The following is an 18022-nucleotide window of genomic DNA, read 5'->3' on the forward strand; positions in this document are numbered from 1 at the left end:
TGAGTCCAGTCACGGAACAGGAAGTGGACTCAAGAGAGTGTGTGCCGATAAAGAGAACAAAAAGTGTCTTCGTGCCTGTTTATGTGAGTGTCCATGTGTGTTTGAAAAGCTGGCCAAAAATGTGTGTGTGTGTGTTTGTTAGTGTGTGTATTGCGTGCTTGTCAGCTGTTGGCATGTCTTTGTTTGGGCAGATTTAATTCCCAGCCGCATGGCTTCGGCTCATTATTCATCAGGCATAGTGCTCCAAACCTCTCCAGAGGGCTCAGCATGCTGGGAGATTAAACAACGCAAATGAGCACGCGCAACCCCCCCCACCCCCCGGACACACACACACAAGGAAACTCAAGGAAAAAAAACACATTCATCCACCATATTAGCAAAGCATTGTCGCGCATACTTACACACAAACAGGGAGAGATATGTCAAACTACTTCCATGCTGTCACTGTCAAACAAAAAGCCTATTGAGAGCTTTGTGAGCGGAGTTTAAAAAAAGCAGCATTTACAACCTTGTACAACATGGTATGCAACAACAACATTTAACGTCCTGTTTTGGGAGTGCAATCTCTGCTGCTGCCTGCCTTGTTCCTGAGCTTTTTCCTCCCTTCTCCTGCTCCCCCAGCCCCCTCTCTCCGGGTCTTTATCTTTCCCTCCTCCCAATCTCCCCCAATCTAATTCTGCTGCACACACTACCTAATAGAGTATGTCAGTGTGCTCAGAGTTGGCTAAGCATGCACTCAGAATTAAGAATTAATGGCGCAGCGATACTTAATGCCTCAAAAGTCATCTGTAATGCACACGCATGTGTGTATTCACACGCATTCCAGTACATGGAATAGGAAAGACAAGGCATTTATTGATAGATTCCTCCCCCTATCCGCACACACACACACACACACACACACACACACACACACACACACACACACACACACACACACACACACACACACACACACCTGTCATATAATGGAGTGATCACCATTGTTACTTACACTGGAAGTAAAGTTCCTCGTCTCCCTCTTGAGAAGCTTTGCTGTAGCCGCACTGTCTACAAAGAGAAACAAAAACTATCATCAGACACTGTTTTTATCCCAGTTGGCAGACACAAACAAATACAAGCATCAGACACTGTTTATCTTGCAGCGTAATAGATTATATAGAATGTGCAATAACTGAGATGAGAGCAAGCAAAGACAAGAGCACTGATAGTGGAGATGAGAAGGATACGAAGAAGCATCCAGAGAGACCCCTGATGTGATGGCACTGATGAGCAATAGAACGATCTGAGCCTGAATAAGTAGAAATCCTGCCTGATTTGACTGAGCAAGTCACAGACACACACAGTTCAGCCCGAAATGGATACGCTATTGTTTCGCCCTGATGGAGTTTTTATGGAAGAGATGAAGACACGTACACACACAGGCAACTGTACTTCCTTGACATACAGTATATTCACACACTGTTATCTTTCATCCCCTTGCCACCACAGGGGGTCTAGAGGAGAGAGCTCTCTATGATCTGACTGCTGATGGCTTTTCAGCTTAGAGGAAAACTTGGCTCACACTCACACAATCCACACACACACACACACACACACACACACACACACACACACACACACACACACACACACACACACACACACACACACACACACACACACACACACACACACACACACACACACACACACACACTTTAAGTGACAGATTAACAAGTGATGAACAGACATTCTGGCTGGCCAGCATCATGCTTACTTGAATTAGAAAGGGGGATGAAAAACAAGACAAGAGGGATACAAGGAATTGAAGAAAGTATTGATGGTAAAATCGATAAAGCATCAGAAGTTCTTCTAGCAGGTTGCTGACAGAATATATTCTGAATATAAAAACAGCATATGAAAATACATGGTCATGAACACTGATTTTTTTCCCAGCTACAATCTGAAGAAGTCTTTGCGTTCTTCAGCAGCATTTCAGTTTATAGACTGTGGGAGTTTATGATGCACATGTGTTTGTACATATGTTTATATCCGCAAGTATCATATCAACAAATTACCAGACAACATAATTATTCAGGGGTTTCAAACAAGAATTGATACGGCCAGTCTGGCAAAGAAGCTACAAACCCAACAGGCCCAGTTACTACTGGAGGACTAATGACATTGAGGTGCACATTCTGTACATTGAAAATGAATCATGCAGGTGTCTATAGGCCTCGGTGTGTGCGTACATTTGTGTGTTTGAGTGAAATATCATATTTGTTCAGGGAGCCATATGTTAATGTGAATGTTAGAACACATCAGCACTTCACACAGAACTGGTGCACAGCTGAGACGGAGTTCACAGAGTGCCTGACAGACTTACAGTGCATGTGTTTGTGTTGGTGCTCCTGTTTGCTTCTTCACATGTACGCACATGTGAGTATCCGTGTGGCGCTTGTGCAAAAATGTGTACGTGCAAAAGCCGCGTGCATGCGTTGACAGGATTGTGCTATTTTACATGTGCACGTCGCCGTGAGTGTTTGCGCGGGGAGACATAATTGAGGGTGAGGCTGACACATCTCTCAGCCTGTGTTGCAGCAGGGTCTGAGACAAGGTCAGGACCGTGTCTGTCAAAACACACCAGCAGACACATGCAGCACAGCTCCTAAGGGCAGGAGATACCAGACAGGGGAGAGGAGACAAGAATTAATAGATAAGGGAGCACAGAGGAAAGGGAGCGAGGGGGAGAGAACGGGAGGGACATGAGGACGGAGGGCATGATGGTACCAAGAGGGACGAGATACAACAGATGTAAGGGGAAAGGAGCGGTAAGGGAGCAAATGGGGAAAACGGCAAGGGGATGAGGGCAAAGCAGGAGATAAGTCACCGAGAAAAAAATGTAAGGAAGTCAGGAAAGGGAGAAGCAGAGGAAGCGACAAGAAAATAAGAGGTTACGGGTAAGAGGATAATTGGGCAGAAGGGTATGCAAGGAAGGAGAACTAGTTTAAGAGACACACAGCATAGCCCATAAAGTCGAGGGTTAGGGGCTAAGGAAAAAGCAAGGGAAGAAAGAAAGAAAGGATGGTAGTGAGTAGTGCAGGTTAAGAACGTATGCTACAGATTAAGGAAGCGAGGAAGTGATGGAAAACTGCAGCTAGGAAATACTGCAAGACAAGAGGCAAATAAGCAAAACACCAAGCAGAAGTACAGAAACAACAGATTTAAGCAGACAAGTCGAGGGACATAAAGGAAGCAAGGACACGATGGGACAGCAAAGCCATGGAGAAAGGAAATAAGTAAGAAGAAGAATAATTGGCAGGGCTGCATGAAGACAAAGTCCCATGACTTGATACCATTTCCATTACTTCTTTTGAAATGTCACAGATGTGACAAAAATGAAATAGTAGATGCAAAGTAGTTCTTTTTGGTTTGTGGCTTCTTTTTCCGGTATGAATTCAACAGTAAAAGTCTCCATCACATATTTAAGTTCATTTCATATCATAGCAGAGTGCAGTACTGAAGATATTAAATCAAATTGGGCAAAACAGCTTGACAAAAAAGGAAGAAAAAGGAGAAATGGTTTTGGTTTACTATCATTCTCTTGGTATGAGAAAAGCTGGAGAAAGGAGAAAAAACCTACAGGAGAGAAGAGATGACAGAACAACCAGGGAAATGAAAAGAGAAAGAAACGAGGGTTGTGGAGGAGGGAAGTGCAGGCATGCCAGTGTACCTGGGCATCAGCTGTGTGAAGGGAGGAAGAGGAGAGAGAAGAGGAGGAGGAGGAGGAAGAGTGGAGAAGGAGGTCGAGAGCAGCACCACACTAGCAGGAGTTACATTGGAGGAGCTCGAGCAGACACTGCTGGGAAGAAAACAAGGGAGGGGAGGGGGGAGTGCCAATGTCAATCCTGGCTCATGTCATCACTTTAAAAGATGGTCAGTCAACACAACTTCTGATTGATTGATTCCTTTCTCTCACATCTAATCACTGGGATATTGTGGATGCTGCCAAAAAAACATGCAAAAATGAGAAAATAATCACACATCATTACCGTGAAAACAATCTGGGTTTTTTGTTTTTTTTTGTTTTTTTTTTCTCCCCAAATTGGTTCCAATTTAAAGCTTTTGACTAGAATTCTGGACCAATTTTTAAATTTCACACTTCAGAAGAACCAGATGGCAGAAAGGAATGTGTGGATGCCAAATCACTTAAGATTCTGGCCAAATTCTCAAATGTTAATATTGGCATGATTTTTGAAAGTGCATTTCATTTTGAATGCATAAATGTAATTAATGCAATAAAAAAGTAAAATTTTCTCAGAAGCTTTTTTTGGATAGCAATGTCTTGGCAAATGAAACTGAAAGGATAAGGTGAGTCATATTCTAAATTTTTGTTGCTGTCAAAAAATCCTAAGAAAAGACCGAATCCAACAATGCATTACTCTGTCTCTTGACACTCTCCAACTTCCCTAGCCTGTCTGCGGCTCTCAGCCCCTAACCGATCCCCTCCTATTGAAGATGTAAATCTTAAAAAGGGGGCCACATATATATATATATATATACTTTAATTTAAAAGGAAAAAAAAAAGCGAAATGATTTCCTAAAACAGCTGGGCACTCTTTGTTGGGGACTACTTCCTGCTGTGGCTTTGGTGCTCTAGTGCGTGTTCGCCTGACCCACCATGATGGTGTATGTGGGATTTCACTCACGAACAAACTACAGTGACAGCATTCATGTAATGACGTGACGGGTCACCCAGTGGAAAGATGTGGCTCAGTTGATGTGTTTTTAATAGTTTTTGGAAAACAATGGATCTTTATGGCAAAGATGAATAAGCTTTGACTAGTTACATATTATTACGTGCATATTTTGTATCATAGTTTGAATCATATTTTTCGATAGTTATGTGCAGAGAATGTATTTCCTGAGCCGCGTCCTGTTGGCGCGCAGCATGGAGAACAGCATTGAGAAATGAATGCAAAAGCATCAGAAGACATACATTGTGGTGTCTTGTAATAGCTTTCCCATGGAACTCATCTTTAAAAGGGAACCATGTAAGGTGAAATCTCTTCTGGATGCACAAAACTTTGTAACTGACTTAAACACTAATTCACTACAGCTCACAGTATTTATGTTGAAGAGAGCCTGTAAAAAAAAAATATATATATATATATAATTATATAAATAAAGAATCGGCATGTTTTCTTTATATTATAATGTAATACTATAAACGATTTTTTAAACAAAGAGTTGTCAACATGAATTTGGCAGACAAAATTAGCTCTAACCGTACCCTATTTTGCTCATTTTCAAGTAAATCCTATGTGCAGCCCACTTGCTCGTGTTTTCAGTCGAGAACTTTAAACCAAAAACGGAACAGATGCCATGTAAATTAAGCCTATTCACTGCCGACTCTCCTCTCCATACCTGAATTCTCCTCTAAAATAAAGTACAGTTATGGAAATAACATGAATAATAGGGGAGAGAGCAGGACTAGACTCCTAGCTGACGGGTGATGTGAGGCAGAGAGGAATTAGGCCAGCAGAGACTTGTTTAGGGCAAAATACATGGAAAATTTGGCAATTTCATAAAGCCACTTTAACTTTTATCCATGATAAGCTCTATCCATTGCTATGACTCTAGTTTGTAAGACTCAAAATCGTGACACATCTGTTTTTTTTTTTTTCATTGCAGAGGGCTGCTTCTCGAAAACCTAGAGTGATTCACGCTGTCTACATAAGCATTTCCCCCTCAGAGCATAGTTGTTTAATCTAAAGCCTTTCTTGCAAAAAGGTAGAATATTATGGTTTTAGGTGTGGGTTAAGAATATTAACAGGTCCATACTTACAAATAAACTGATGACTTATTCATTTGTGACTGATGAATAATAAATGGCAACATATTTCCAAAACTGATACAGAGCCCTTTGGAAGGACAACTTTCACATTTAAAATGGAAGTTGTCTGCGTCTGATGATGGAGGACTTTCAGAGACATGAAAGCACTGATCTATAGAAGGCACACGGGAAACAACACCACTGTGCTTGAGACCTTTTCTCTTGGCCTACCCATCTCTCCCTCGTCTCATTTTTTCCCCCAGCGAATCCCACTTTTTGTCACTGTGTCGCCAAGTGTCAATGGCCCTGGGAAATGACCCTCTGCTTTAATTCCTGCTTCTTCCTTTCTTCTTGATCTCATCCCATCTCTTGCACCAGATAACTTATAACTCACTTACCAGACTTATAGACACACACACACACACACACACACACACACACACACCGACTCAATCATAAGACACACACATGCTGGTATGGTCGGTGAAGGGTAAACAATCCCGCTGCACTGACCAGTCAAGCCAGGGCTTCCTGGTGAATGTCTGGGCAATGCCCTGGAACTTTGGCTCTATCAAACTCTGTCAGGCACCAATGGACTCTGTGTGTGTGTATGTGTGTGTGTGTTTCTGTGCGTGTGTGAGTGATGGGATACAGTGTCAAGATAGAGTTTAAAAGAGAGGAAAATACAAGGTACTCGTTTCTTTTTTGTTCCACCAATCCATTTTTATTCCCCACATCAGTCTTACTGAGAGTTCTGAATAACTTTCTTAGTACGTCAATGTAATGTTCCTATGACCCTTGCCGAGGACCCTGGCAGAGGGAAAACTGCAGCAGCAAGTAACATGGCAGCCATTAGACATTTGTAGCATCAGAAGTGCAAAAGTAATGGCACTTCAGCAAGACCACACAGCATAGTATGAAGTATGATACAACATTAAAAATGAATGTGGAACGCTGCACTTGATGTGGATGTTATTTGACCTGAAGAGCCAATCTCTCAAGCTACCGCTAACTTGGAAATGTGTTTCAATATTATGTTTATAATACCGAGTCTGAACTGCAACTATTAGTTGATTAACCATTTAGTCACAAATTCATCAATTCTGATAATTAATAGATCTTTTAAGTAATTTCCAAGCAAAACTGTTAAAAAGTTTAAGGGTTCCAGCTTCACAAAAGTCACAGTAAATAGTTCTTTTTAACTCTTCTTTGATAGTAAACCGGATTTATATGGGTTTTGAACTCTTTGTTGGATGAAACTAGACATTTGAGGACAATACTCAGGACTCTGGTCTAAAAAATGTCAGCAAATTGTCACAAGCTCCCAAATGATTACTGAATATTTGGTTAATGTTAGTTGCAGCCATAACCTCAATAATTACTTTCATCTTGGCCACTGTGACTGTTACACCCAAGAAAAAGACATAACGTCCGTCATCATATCATCATAGGTCAGTTTTCAGCGTTGACGTGTAGATTGTTGTTAGCCTGCCGGAACCGTTGATAACTTTTTTTCAGGCTTCTAATTGGCCAACATGGCTTTATGGTTAGTCTTACATGGCCACCTGTTGGTTTGGCATGCCTGGAAAAAAAAAAAAAAAAACTGCTACCGATCAACTGCCAAAAATACTGGAAAATGGGAGTGTGGTGCATTCTGTTGCTGTGGGGCAAGTCGCCGCAGAGTAATGCATGCCATTTGGTCGTAAGCTCTGTGTGTGTTTTGGACTCTAGTGCAACAGGGAGAGAATAGGTTTAAAAGAAGGAAAACCAATCCACACCCACACTTTAGAGCTGCTGACACATACTTCACGCTAAAAGTGAGAAATGAAGCCAGATTTTCCAATGAAGTGGGCTTGAGGACTGTGCAAAGCATCCCAGTGCGTACCCATATATTTAAATGCATGCCTTAAGTGCGTGCGATTGCCTGTGTCCGTGCTTTCATGTGTGTGCAGTGGGACTCATTTGCATATGTCTGTGTGAGAAGGCAGATCAATGTAACTTAGACCCTGCAACCGTAGCCAGGAGCTGCCTGTCTTTGCAAACATGAAGGCATAGTAATTGAGGCATCAAGCCATTCCATCTTTGTCTCAGTGCAAAGCATAAAGAGCAAGTTAATGGTCCAGCAGCAATGAACAATGGAGACCACTTGCAATGAATGCAGTGATGGAAATAAAGGAGAGACAGATAAGCATTGTTATTCACTACTATTATTCATGACAAGGGAATGATGCTGCCTTTCCTTAAAGCAAGAAAGTTTTTAAATACTTGTGTGTGTGTGTGTGTGTGTGTGTGTGTACTGAGCGCAAGCACATTTTTGCATTCTGCAGTGCTGTTGTCTTTGCGTGGTGTGTGTACATCTATTCCCATATATTACTTTATAGGTGTTTGACTGACAGCACCAGTTTGTATGATGCTGCTGCGAATGAATAGAACCCATTTCTACACCTGATTGGCTCTATCATTGCGCTGTTTGTGTGTACCCGGAATTGGTCTGGTGGTCTCGCTATCACAATCCCTCCTTCACACAGGGGGGGGCGTACCTGTGGGAAAGGCATGCTTTACTTTATCTAGCTGAGAGGGGGCACCGATGTACATCTCTGTGAGTGTCTGGGTGTGTGTAGAGGAAAGCAAGAGAGAATTGCACACGACCTATGCAAACAAATGCTTCCACAATGTATCTGGAAATCTCCCTGGATAGATATCAATTGAATGCCAGCCAAATAAAAAGAAAAAAAAAAAAAGCCAATTGTTTTTCTGGCCATGTGTGTATGCGAGTTAATTGTGTGGGTGTAGATGTGTGCTCCATACTCATTTGCCTACATATGTGACGAGAGTGAGAGTGGAGAGTACGGTATGAATTGTGAGAGTGTGTGTGTGTGTTTCTGTGTGGGCGTGTGTGAGGCGAGTTGGTAGAATATAGAACTGGACAGGAGTCAAAGAGCAAGGTGGCTGGAATGGCAAGCAGAAATGCCTTCTCCCCCTTTCTCTGCCCAGCTGAATAAAACATCCAAGTATATGGTAAGATATAGACAGTGCAACAAGCAAGACAATAAAACATGCATTGAATAACCTGAGTTGACACGGAATAGCATCATTAAGTTGAAACAAGGAGTGTATTGAGCAATAAAACACAATTGTTGTTTTGATAAATCTAAACAGTTAAATTGTTACTCTATTTTTAAAACTTTGTTTTTCTTAATTTTCAATTGATATCATGTATAATGATTAAACCTTCATACCATAGAAGCTTTTCCTGTTTTTCAGGCACAGGAAGGGAAGTCTGGCATGTGCTGGCACTGGCCATCTCGTATATTGTCTTTAGTATTATATTGCCTGCACTGACCTGCAAGTTAGCCACAAAAACAACTTATAATTTTTAAGTAGTCAAACATGGGTAAATGTTAATGCTGACGCTACTGACAGCAATGAGTCCAATTTCTTGGGGCTATTTAACTTTACAAAGTGCTTGCCTGTTAGGCGCACAGGGTCACTCTAAAGCATCGGCTGATATTCTGTTGTCTGGCTGTTTTCTTGCTGCTTCTCTCACCAGTCCTTTCAGAGGTACTACTGCAACAACAATTCTGTAACTGCAGGAAAACATGCAGCAAATTCCACTATGCACCTGAGACCACAAAAATCTTATTTAATGGTTTATGCTTTATGCTTTAAATGTCCTAAAGTTTTTAAAATCAGTCAATCACAGCACATACTGGCGTGCTTAGATTAATTTTATGCCAGTCTGTTTTCAAGATTAAAGGCCACAGTAGAATTCATGCACTTTAGTTTTAAAATGAACCCAAACTCACCCAGTATTTCGGCTTAAGTTTACCGGAATTTCACTTTAAACCTTGTGTGAAATAAAGAAATAAAGCTTCTTACACTGACTACTGCAACCTGAATGGTCTGCTCCTACCACCTCAAAATTCTCTAAGTTGAAGTCATTTTTATTTTAAGACTGAGCAGCAGGCTAAAAAAAAAAAAAAAAAAATTAGGTCACAGTACTAGTGTAGAAAGTCCGTGCGGTCATCTGTGAGTCTATCAATTTGCTGCCAGCTATCTTTAGTCATCTTTAGATCTTTACTGGAAGTCTGGTGAAATAATGAAGTCGAGCTGTTCCCTCTTGTCAAAAGCATAAAAGACTTTTGAACTCTTTATATGGCCCTTGCGGTGAAGCAAACTATTGGTCTGAATAAACCATGTGTCAGCTGTTATGCAAGTGACACTGCTTTACCTCTCTCTCATTGCATTGCTGTTTTACAATTCCACATCTCTATGTGAAAACTAATTAGATAGCAAAAACTATGAACTCCACAGCCTAAAAAATGATCAAAGACGGTTTTGACCCTGCTGACACTTTTCCCTCGGTGCAGACAGCACCATTATCAAGCTGACTTCTTGTTCTCCTCTTCTTCTTCTTGTTGCATATTAAACAATGTTGAGAGTGAAGGGTGATCGTGTAATTTCAACCATTCTCTTGCTGTCAAGTGTATATCCCTTTCACACAGGAACTCCTCCTATTAGCGGAGTACTGTAATCTGGATTATAATGGAGCAGCCTGTCAAAATTGAATGACTATATCAGTGAGACTATGATTGAGTATTTGAACACATGTGCTTGTCAGTGTGTGTTGGTGTAACATGCTAAAGGTAGCAAAATCTAACATGAAAGAATGAGCCCTAGGAATAGTGAATTCATTATTTGCACGTGTGTTTACGTCTCTGTATTCATATCTACCTCCTCCAAATGAGCAGTCCAACTCCCATGGAGAGCAGCATGATCAGGGCAGCCACAGACACCACGACAATGATCACCACTGGGTTCTGTTCACTGGACGCCAGGGCCACTGGAAATGACAAAACACACTCATTACGCATATGAACAGAAGGAGCTGTTGGGGAGTTTCACATTTCCATTTTGTATATGCAAATTCGAGGTTCAGCTTTGTTGACCTTGTAATCATTTGTACTCTTTGTCAACAACGGTGATTGTTTTGTCAACTGCTGTTTCCAAGGTCAAGAATTATTTTGTACCTTTGAACCAGGAGTTCATACGATCCCGGGACACGGCAGAGCATGCGGTAGCCATCAGTTATCTTCCGCATCTCAATGTAAATACTTACCAAAGAACATACATTACAATGTGAGCAAGCTCGTGAAGTCTTTTCCCTCTGTAATGTAGCGCTGCCCCTGTCAACTATCTGCAACAATCAACTTCAATCAACTCAACTGCTTGCTTACAATCAACCTGCAACTACTTATACTGGCTTAATGCATAATCAGGTGATTGGGGCTGATGACACTGTATTGTTAATATTGTCAAAAATCTTTTTTGCATGCCTGCATGTTGTGCGTGGCCATTAGAGGCTGCTCTGTTGCTGGCTTGTAAGCGTGTCAGGGCATTTATTTGACACTTGATCTAGCCTCAGGCAAATGTAGAAAACTGAATATGCATCATACAAAACACTATTATTGTGGAACTAAGACCTCTCACCCTGAAGCAAAACAGAGAAGTTTGCAACCCTATCCACTTAAAAATAAACGAGTAATCTCTGGTAGAGCTGGTCTTTGGCCAACTTTAGAAGATAGTGGTTGTGCAGGGCAGCTCTCGGGCAAGTTAAACTGTACAAATGGTGTGAAGTAGCTCAGCGCTATAAGACTATGAATGCTCAACAAATCACAATTCTGCGTGAATAAAAGTTCAAAACAAAGAATTTGTTACAAGTACAAGGCATGAAACACACACAGACCCAAAGACACACACAATGTGTCCCAACCAGACCCTGGGCTGGCACAAGGGACTAAATATCAACTTGCACAAAGAAGAACCATTTCACAGCTTACTGTTAAAATCCTGAATCTTCACACATAATCTCAAACACAGTCAAATCCCCTTCTCTGCCTCTCCCTATCTCTCACACACTAACAGTAGCCTCATTGTGTGGGCTGGCCAGGTGCCTACACCAACCCCCCATCGCAATCCGCCTGGCGGTGCTGAGAGGAGGGAGTGAAGAGAAAGGAGAGAAAGTGATGAGGAGAAGGGGGGAGGAGGCGTAAAACGGGTACTTACACTCGCCAAGTGTCTGCAGCTCCAGGGGAGCGCTGTACGCTCCGTAGTCGATGGGCGGCGAGGAAGAGGAGGACGATGACGAAGAAGAGGAGGAGGAAGAAGAGGAGGAGGAAGTAGAGGAGGAGGAGGAAGAGGAGGCGGAGGAGGCAGAGGAAGAGAGCGGGGAGGAGGACAGGGATGAGGAGGAGGCCGGCGTGGAGAAAGGGCGGATGAGGAAGACATATGTGGTGCCAGGTTTGAGGTTGTTGACACTGATCCGTGTGGCTGCGGTCTTCACGGTAGAATAGCTCTGATCCTTTTGTTCCTGCGGAGACAAAAAGTGATGTTAGAGACAGAGAAAACAAAGAAAGAGAGAAACTGATGTGAAGGAGCGAGACGAGTAGGTGGAATCCATTTGCGAGGTGCCTTGTTCATTTTCAAGGCACAGTTTGTAATGCTGGGGGTCATGCAAAATAATTTTGGTACCAAATCGAGGGCTTTGGTAATGTTGCATTTATTGAGAGAGAGGAAGAGTGCCTCAAAGAGTTAAACAAACCTCCCATGCCAAGCTGAGGAGTTTGACTTCTTTAACCTGCTTTCAATAAATTAGTATCACTCCGTGTTTCAGAAATAAATAATGAAAAATCCAGACAGCAATAAAAGCATAACTCTATTTAGAAAAATAAATCAAATCAGATGAATCTGTTTCTCCCTGTGAGAATGAGATACACCTTGCACAAATGGGCATAATGGAGGAAATGAGTAGGTGACACACATTACCATAATTATTCCACTTGTCTGTTTGTTTTTTCCTGTTCGGCGCAATCCATTTCCCATCTCTGCCTTATTTCAACAAATTGTCCTTATCGTATCTTTGCGTGTCTTGCCTCTGCATGTCAATAAGATCACTCCTATTAAGCTTGAACTTGTGTTATGGCTTTTATGATAAATCTGATTTGCATGCAAGGGTAAGAAGAGGTAGTCGTGGCAAAGTGAGTAAAAGTGGTCAAGTCTCTTTCCCTACTTGCATGTGGTTATGAGGACTTGGAGCCGCAATGTGTGATCTTTATTGCTTTTTAGCCATGCATAGATGGAAATGTCAGGCTGTTGGTCCACCACTTTGGTCCAGACTGACATATCTCGGCAAATATCGGATGGATTGCCATGATTTTTAGAACAGAATTCCATGGTGCCCAGATGGTGAATCCTAATGATTGTGGTGATCCCCTGACTTTTCCTCTAGCGTCACCATGAGGTTCACATCTGTGGCTACCGTTGAAATGTCTCAACGACTACTGGATGGATTGCCATTAAATCTGGTACAGATATTCATGTCCCACACAGGATAAATTAGCATTGCCAATGTTAGCATGTTAGCTTTTAACTAAAAGAACCACTCTACATACCACACGTGTATAAGCCTCACGGAGATGCTAGCATGGCTGTATAGTCTTTTTTTTGTTCATGTACTAAAAAGAAAAGAATTGCATGAGAAGGGAATAAAGCAAGTAGAAAGTCAGAGAGATCAACTGAGAAAGAGCAAATAAAGAGAGATCAGCTGAGAAAGAGAATGGCAGCTACTGTATGATGACTGATCCGTGTGGAGTGAGCTAATATGTTACAGATAGGAGAGAAGAGCTGAGGAGGATGGAGAGGAAACATGGAGACTGTTGGGTTTGTAACAACAGCAGCACTCAGAGACGACATGTTCTAATGTCAAGTTATGAATAAACTGTGAATTAATCCTCACTAGTCAGTATCACTGTTAGTCATTATTATCATCAACAATGTGTTATTTGTTATGATCCAATGCAGCACTTTTAAATGCCTCACATGTTGAAGAATGTTTAACGAATGATTTTTAAAATTTCAGTAGGCTCGACAGTATGTGGGACCATACTGGAAAGCCGCATCTTGATAAAAAAAATGAAGGAGAAAACGGCTATATGCAAAAAAAACCCCATAATTTATACTTTAATAGGCTCGTTGTGAGGGTGTAGTTGCATTGCCTTTTCATTTCATGGCCTTTCAACAACTTGCATATCTCAGTCTCAGTTATTCTCCATCTATCCCTTACAATCTCTCCATTCATCTACTCCCCTCCTGCTTTTCTTCTGCCCCTAATCTCACAAGGCAACTTCATTCATTTCTTTCTATTGCTGTGCTCTTACCAGCATCTTACCACCAAGTCATCTTCCTCTCATTTGTCCCTAATACCCTCTCTGACCTTTTCTCTCCCTCAGTTATCAGATCGCCATCTCATTCTTTCAAAATGCGCCACCTGTTATCTTTTCTCTCGTGTCCTTTCCTCACCCATCCCCTCTCTAAATCTTTCCCTTTTTTCTGAAGATGTGGGAGTACAGCAGTAAGGAGCAGGGATTTGATAAATATGGTGTAGCATAGAGAAGAGAAGGAGGTGTGAAAATGGGTGAGAATGTGACGGAGCCCAATACAAAGACAAATACAAAGAAAATCCAGCTTATGAAAAAGGAGAAGCATTAGCGTGACAGCTGTGGTTTACGTGCGTGACAGATTTAGTGTGAAGACTATGACTGTTGGCAGAGTGGCCACAATCTGACTAACTGATATGTTAAATGAGCATGATTAGGCCGATGGAATTACAGTGGTTATCCATAAAAGCAAAAGAAAATGTAGCAGTAATATGGAGTCATGTTTGCATATCACAGGCCCTTGAAATGATTTTTGTGTCTATACTGTCAGCATGGGTACCATCTGGAACTTGAATTATACTAGATTGTTGAGGTTGATACTGATGGGTGGGTGTATGTTTAAGAAAGGAAGTATGTTTAAGAAAGTAAACTTTGATCAATTTAGCCGCCGCTGGAGGCAAACATTACTCCTAATAACTAAAATAACTGAAATGAAACAATGGCAGATCCTATGAGTGTCATCAATATGCACGCCATTTATTGTGATTGTGATTCTGTCAGTATTTCTGTATTGTACCTGCTGTATCGTGTGTTAGTGTGTGGAAAACAACATACCCGCTATGATTAAAAAGGGAATTTATGGAACCTGAAAATAAACCATCAGGACAATACTTTTGGGAGGCCCTTCTTGGGCTTAAGAAGGTTTGTGAGATACATTTCAAGATCATTTTAACTTTAAGATGGATTTGGGAAACGAGACCCTGAACATTTTACATTTGAAAAATAAACTTGGAAAATCTTTGGAAGACAAAACTATCTAACAGTGATGCAGTTTCCTTGTTTACCTCAAACATATCTTTGGCATTTGCATTACTGAAAGTTTTTGTTACTTCTTAATTCACATATGTGCAGATACCAATATATCTTTGCTCCAGCATTGGCCAATAATATCAGACATGCTGATGAATCGTTTGGGCTCCATCAAGATGACACATTAAAAAAAAAAAAAAAAATCCTTTTTCCTTTACATTCCTTTATTGCTCTCTTCAATTTAGCTGCAGCATTCTTATGCAATTTATAGCAAGAACAAAAGTGATAATTACTATAGCTTATTAGTTAGGGACAGCAAGTGGAGAAAATGGGCTACTGTATATAGTTATAAGTCTTAACTAGTGATGACAGTGCAGATAGATGATGATCTAACAGTGGATTTACCTTCTCATAGTATTTGACCTCATATTCAGTGCGGCTGCTGTTTGGGTAGGAGGGCTCCCTCCACACCAAAGTTATGCTCTTCTGCTCGATCTTCTCCGCTCGCAGCTCACTGATCAGAGACGGTGCTACAGAGAAAGAGGAGAAGAGAGAGGAAGAAGAGAGATGAGTTTGGGGATTCCAATCTCATTCAGTATACATACAATAGCTTCAGGTGTTTCCTCAAGGACATCAGAAACAGTCTTTACTCTCTTAACTGACTCAATCCATGGGAGCTGCACCGAAATCTATCCCGACAGATATTTCTTGTCTTATTGAACACCATAGAATAAAAAAATGGAAGATGAACTATCAGTACAAAGCTTTCCAAATTTAGATTCAGTATAATGGCGCTCGCTTGCAGCACACAATTTCATTACTGAGGAAAGACCAGTTCTTTGTTTCTCTGTCAAAAAATGACAGGCAGCACATATGATAATGAGTGAACACCACCCACTCTTACTTAAGTGCTAATTATTCCATTTTTAATGAAATAACAAAATCGGCTGTCACTCAAAAATACTAAGAAAAATAAAGAGGTTCAGTTAGCTTGGTCAAAAGGCCTTTGTGTTTGGGAGGGGCGGCGCCATTAAGGCCATTAGGGTTAGTTTTAGTGGTAGGGGGGGCGTATGGGATGTTTTCTGTCATCGTTTTTGCGTTTCATAATAAATATTGCCATGACTGCAAAACCCTCCTTTCACATAGACATGATCCTCACGATATTTTTTTTCCTTATTTCCTGCAGTTTCTATCTGTCCCTATTCTATCCCCATCTGTTTTTATTCTACGCTCTCTCACTTCTCCCTTCAGTCACCCTATCAGTTGTCTACTCCTCTTTCTTGCTCTCCCCACTTCCTGCTCATCTCCTTCCTGACCTTTAATCATCAGTTCATCTCTTTCCACAATGAAAACAGCGACACTAATGAATATGTTCTGCCTGTCACTCACACATAACCGAAACTATGTTAACACACACACACACACACACACACACACACACACACACACACACACACACACACACACACACACACACACACACACACACACACACACACAAAGCATTTGTGCAGCTCCTTCAGTCCTCCTCTCAAACAGCAGGATAATAAAGTCATTTTAGGCAGTGGATCAAAGACATACTCAACACACACTATCTGTATCTCTCTCTGACTGTCCATTTCCATCTGTGTTTTTTGATGTCTCTGAAAACACAGGTATTATCCATTATTCATGGTGACTTCTGTGACTTTCTGACTTTATCATAGAGGAAAGATGGGTACGTAGCTGTTTGCGTGGGTGTGTGTGTGTGTGTGCGAGTGTCAGGCCACCAATGACAGCTGAATCTATCATTGCATTTTATATCGGCCGTAACAGGCTGAATGGGGGAGAAACAAAATTCAAGCTGGATAACTGGGCTGTGTGTGCGTGTGTGTGTGTGTGTGTGTGTGTGTGTGTGTCGCTTGTTTTACTATAATCACAGGGAAAAAAAGAAATTGAGAGAAGAAGACAGTTAAGAGTGAACGGAAGTTCGACCAGACACCAGTCTTTCTCAAAGCCCCTACCAGCCAAACATAAAGAGAACCTTAGTTTAACATACTAAACCAAGAAAACAGCGTCAACCCGCTCTCCCCATCTACAGCTGCAGGCTATTGTTTGCTATCTTTCCTTCCTTGCGTGCTGAATCGTGCATAATACTGGTGCCTGCCCCCAAAATCTGGACACAACTATGGAGCAATGGCACACACGAAAGTGTATGGCAGCAAATGTTGGGTAGTGTTGGGTTTGGTTCTGTCTTTGAGAGGAAGAAATCAATTCTGACAGCTGTCTGGAATGGCTTTTGCACTCACACATGTACACATATACACGGATACACGCACAATTGCACAATGATTTTCCGCGAGCAATATAGAAGAGGTGACGGCCTTGTGGGCAGTAAGCCTCTGCAGCTCTGGGGTGGAAGTACACAGCAGATGTTTTCAAAGCCAAAATCACAGGGCAGACACACTGATAGGCACTCGTCACAAAGACATACAGCTTCTGATAAGATCCGGTACGAAAGCTTTGCAATACACATACTAATCACTGATACAGATAATGTTCTATAGACTTCAAAGGAACACTTTGATGAGAACAAAATATGAGGCAGGAGGAAATATAATAGATAAGAGTTTTGCACAAAACGGCAAACAGGCAGCACACAGCTGTTCCTCTGAGTGATTAAACTTCCATAGGCTGTGGGCGCTAACTCATGCTGGGTATCATTTAGGTTTTATAGATTCTGATCCTTACTCTGCTTATCAGTTCCAGTTTTTGTTGAATCTGAACTGTTGGTACATTTCTACACTCCTTAGACATTTGCTGAAAAATCAAACACATGTAGAAAGCAAAAAAATACTTTCATCTTATGCAGATTTAAACTCCCGTAACTCTGTCAGAAGATTATTTTCAGTTAAAACCTAAAGAAAAACATGAATATTATCTATCTTACCATGGACTAGTTAAGTGTTTGCTGACCTTT

At 41.4% G+C, this 18022-nt stretch overlaps 1 protein-coding gene across 3 annotated transcripts in view; it reads right to left on the reverse strand.

Moving 5' to 3' along the window:
* The window catches only part of LOC120786138 (ephrin type-A receptor 10-like), a 150644-nt gene that overhangs the window by 16447 nt on the left and 116175 nt on the right, over positions 1–18022 (reverse strand). For 2 of the 3 annotated variants that reach the window (XM_040121318.1, XM_040121317.1), the window contains exons 6-9: positions 15469–15593; positions 11885–12188; positions 10553–10661; positions 995–1050 (exon numbers count right to left, since the gene is read on the reverse strand). In XM_040121318.1, the coding sequence (XP_039977252.1) occupies positions 995–1050; positions 10553–10661; positions 11885–12188; positions 15469–15593 (594 nt within the window). Of the gene's footprint in view, positions 1–994; positions 1051–6609; positions 7401–10552; positions 10662–11884; positions 12189–15468; positions 15594–18022 lie in introns of those variants that run through there. The other variant, XM_040121320.1, reaches the window with a different exon arrangement.

Source organism: Xiphias gladius, chromosome 24 (assembly GCF_016859285.1).
Source record: "Xiphias gladius isolate SHS-SW01 ecotype Sanya breed wild chromosome 24, ASM1685928v1, whole genome shotgun sequence".
Lineage (NCBI taxonomy): Eukaryota > Metazoa > Chordata > Actinopteri > Istiophoriformes > Xiphiidae > Xiphias > Xiphias gladius.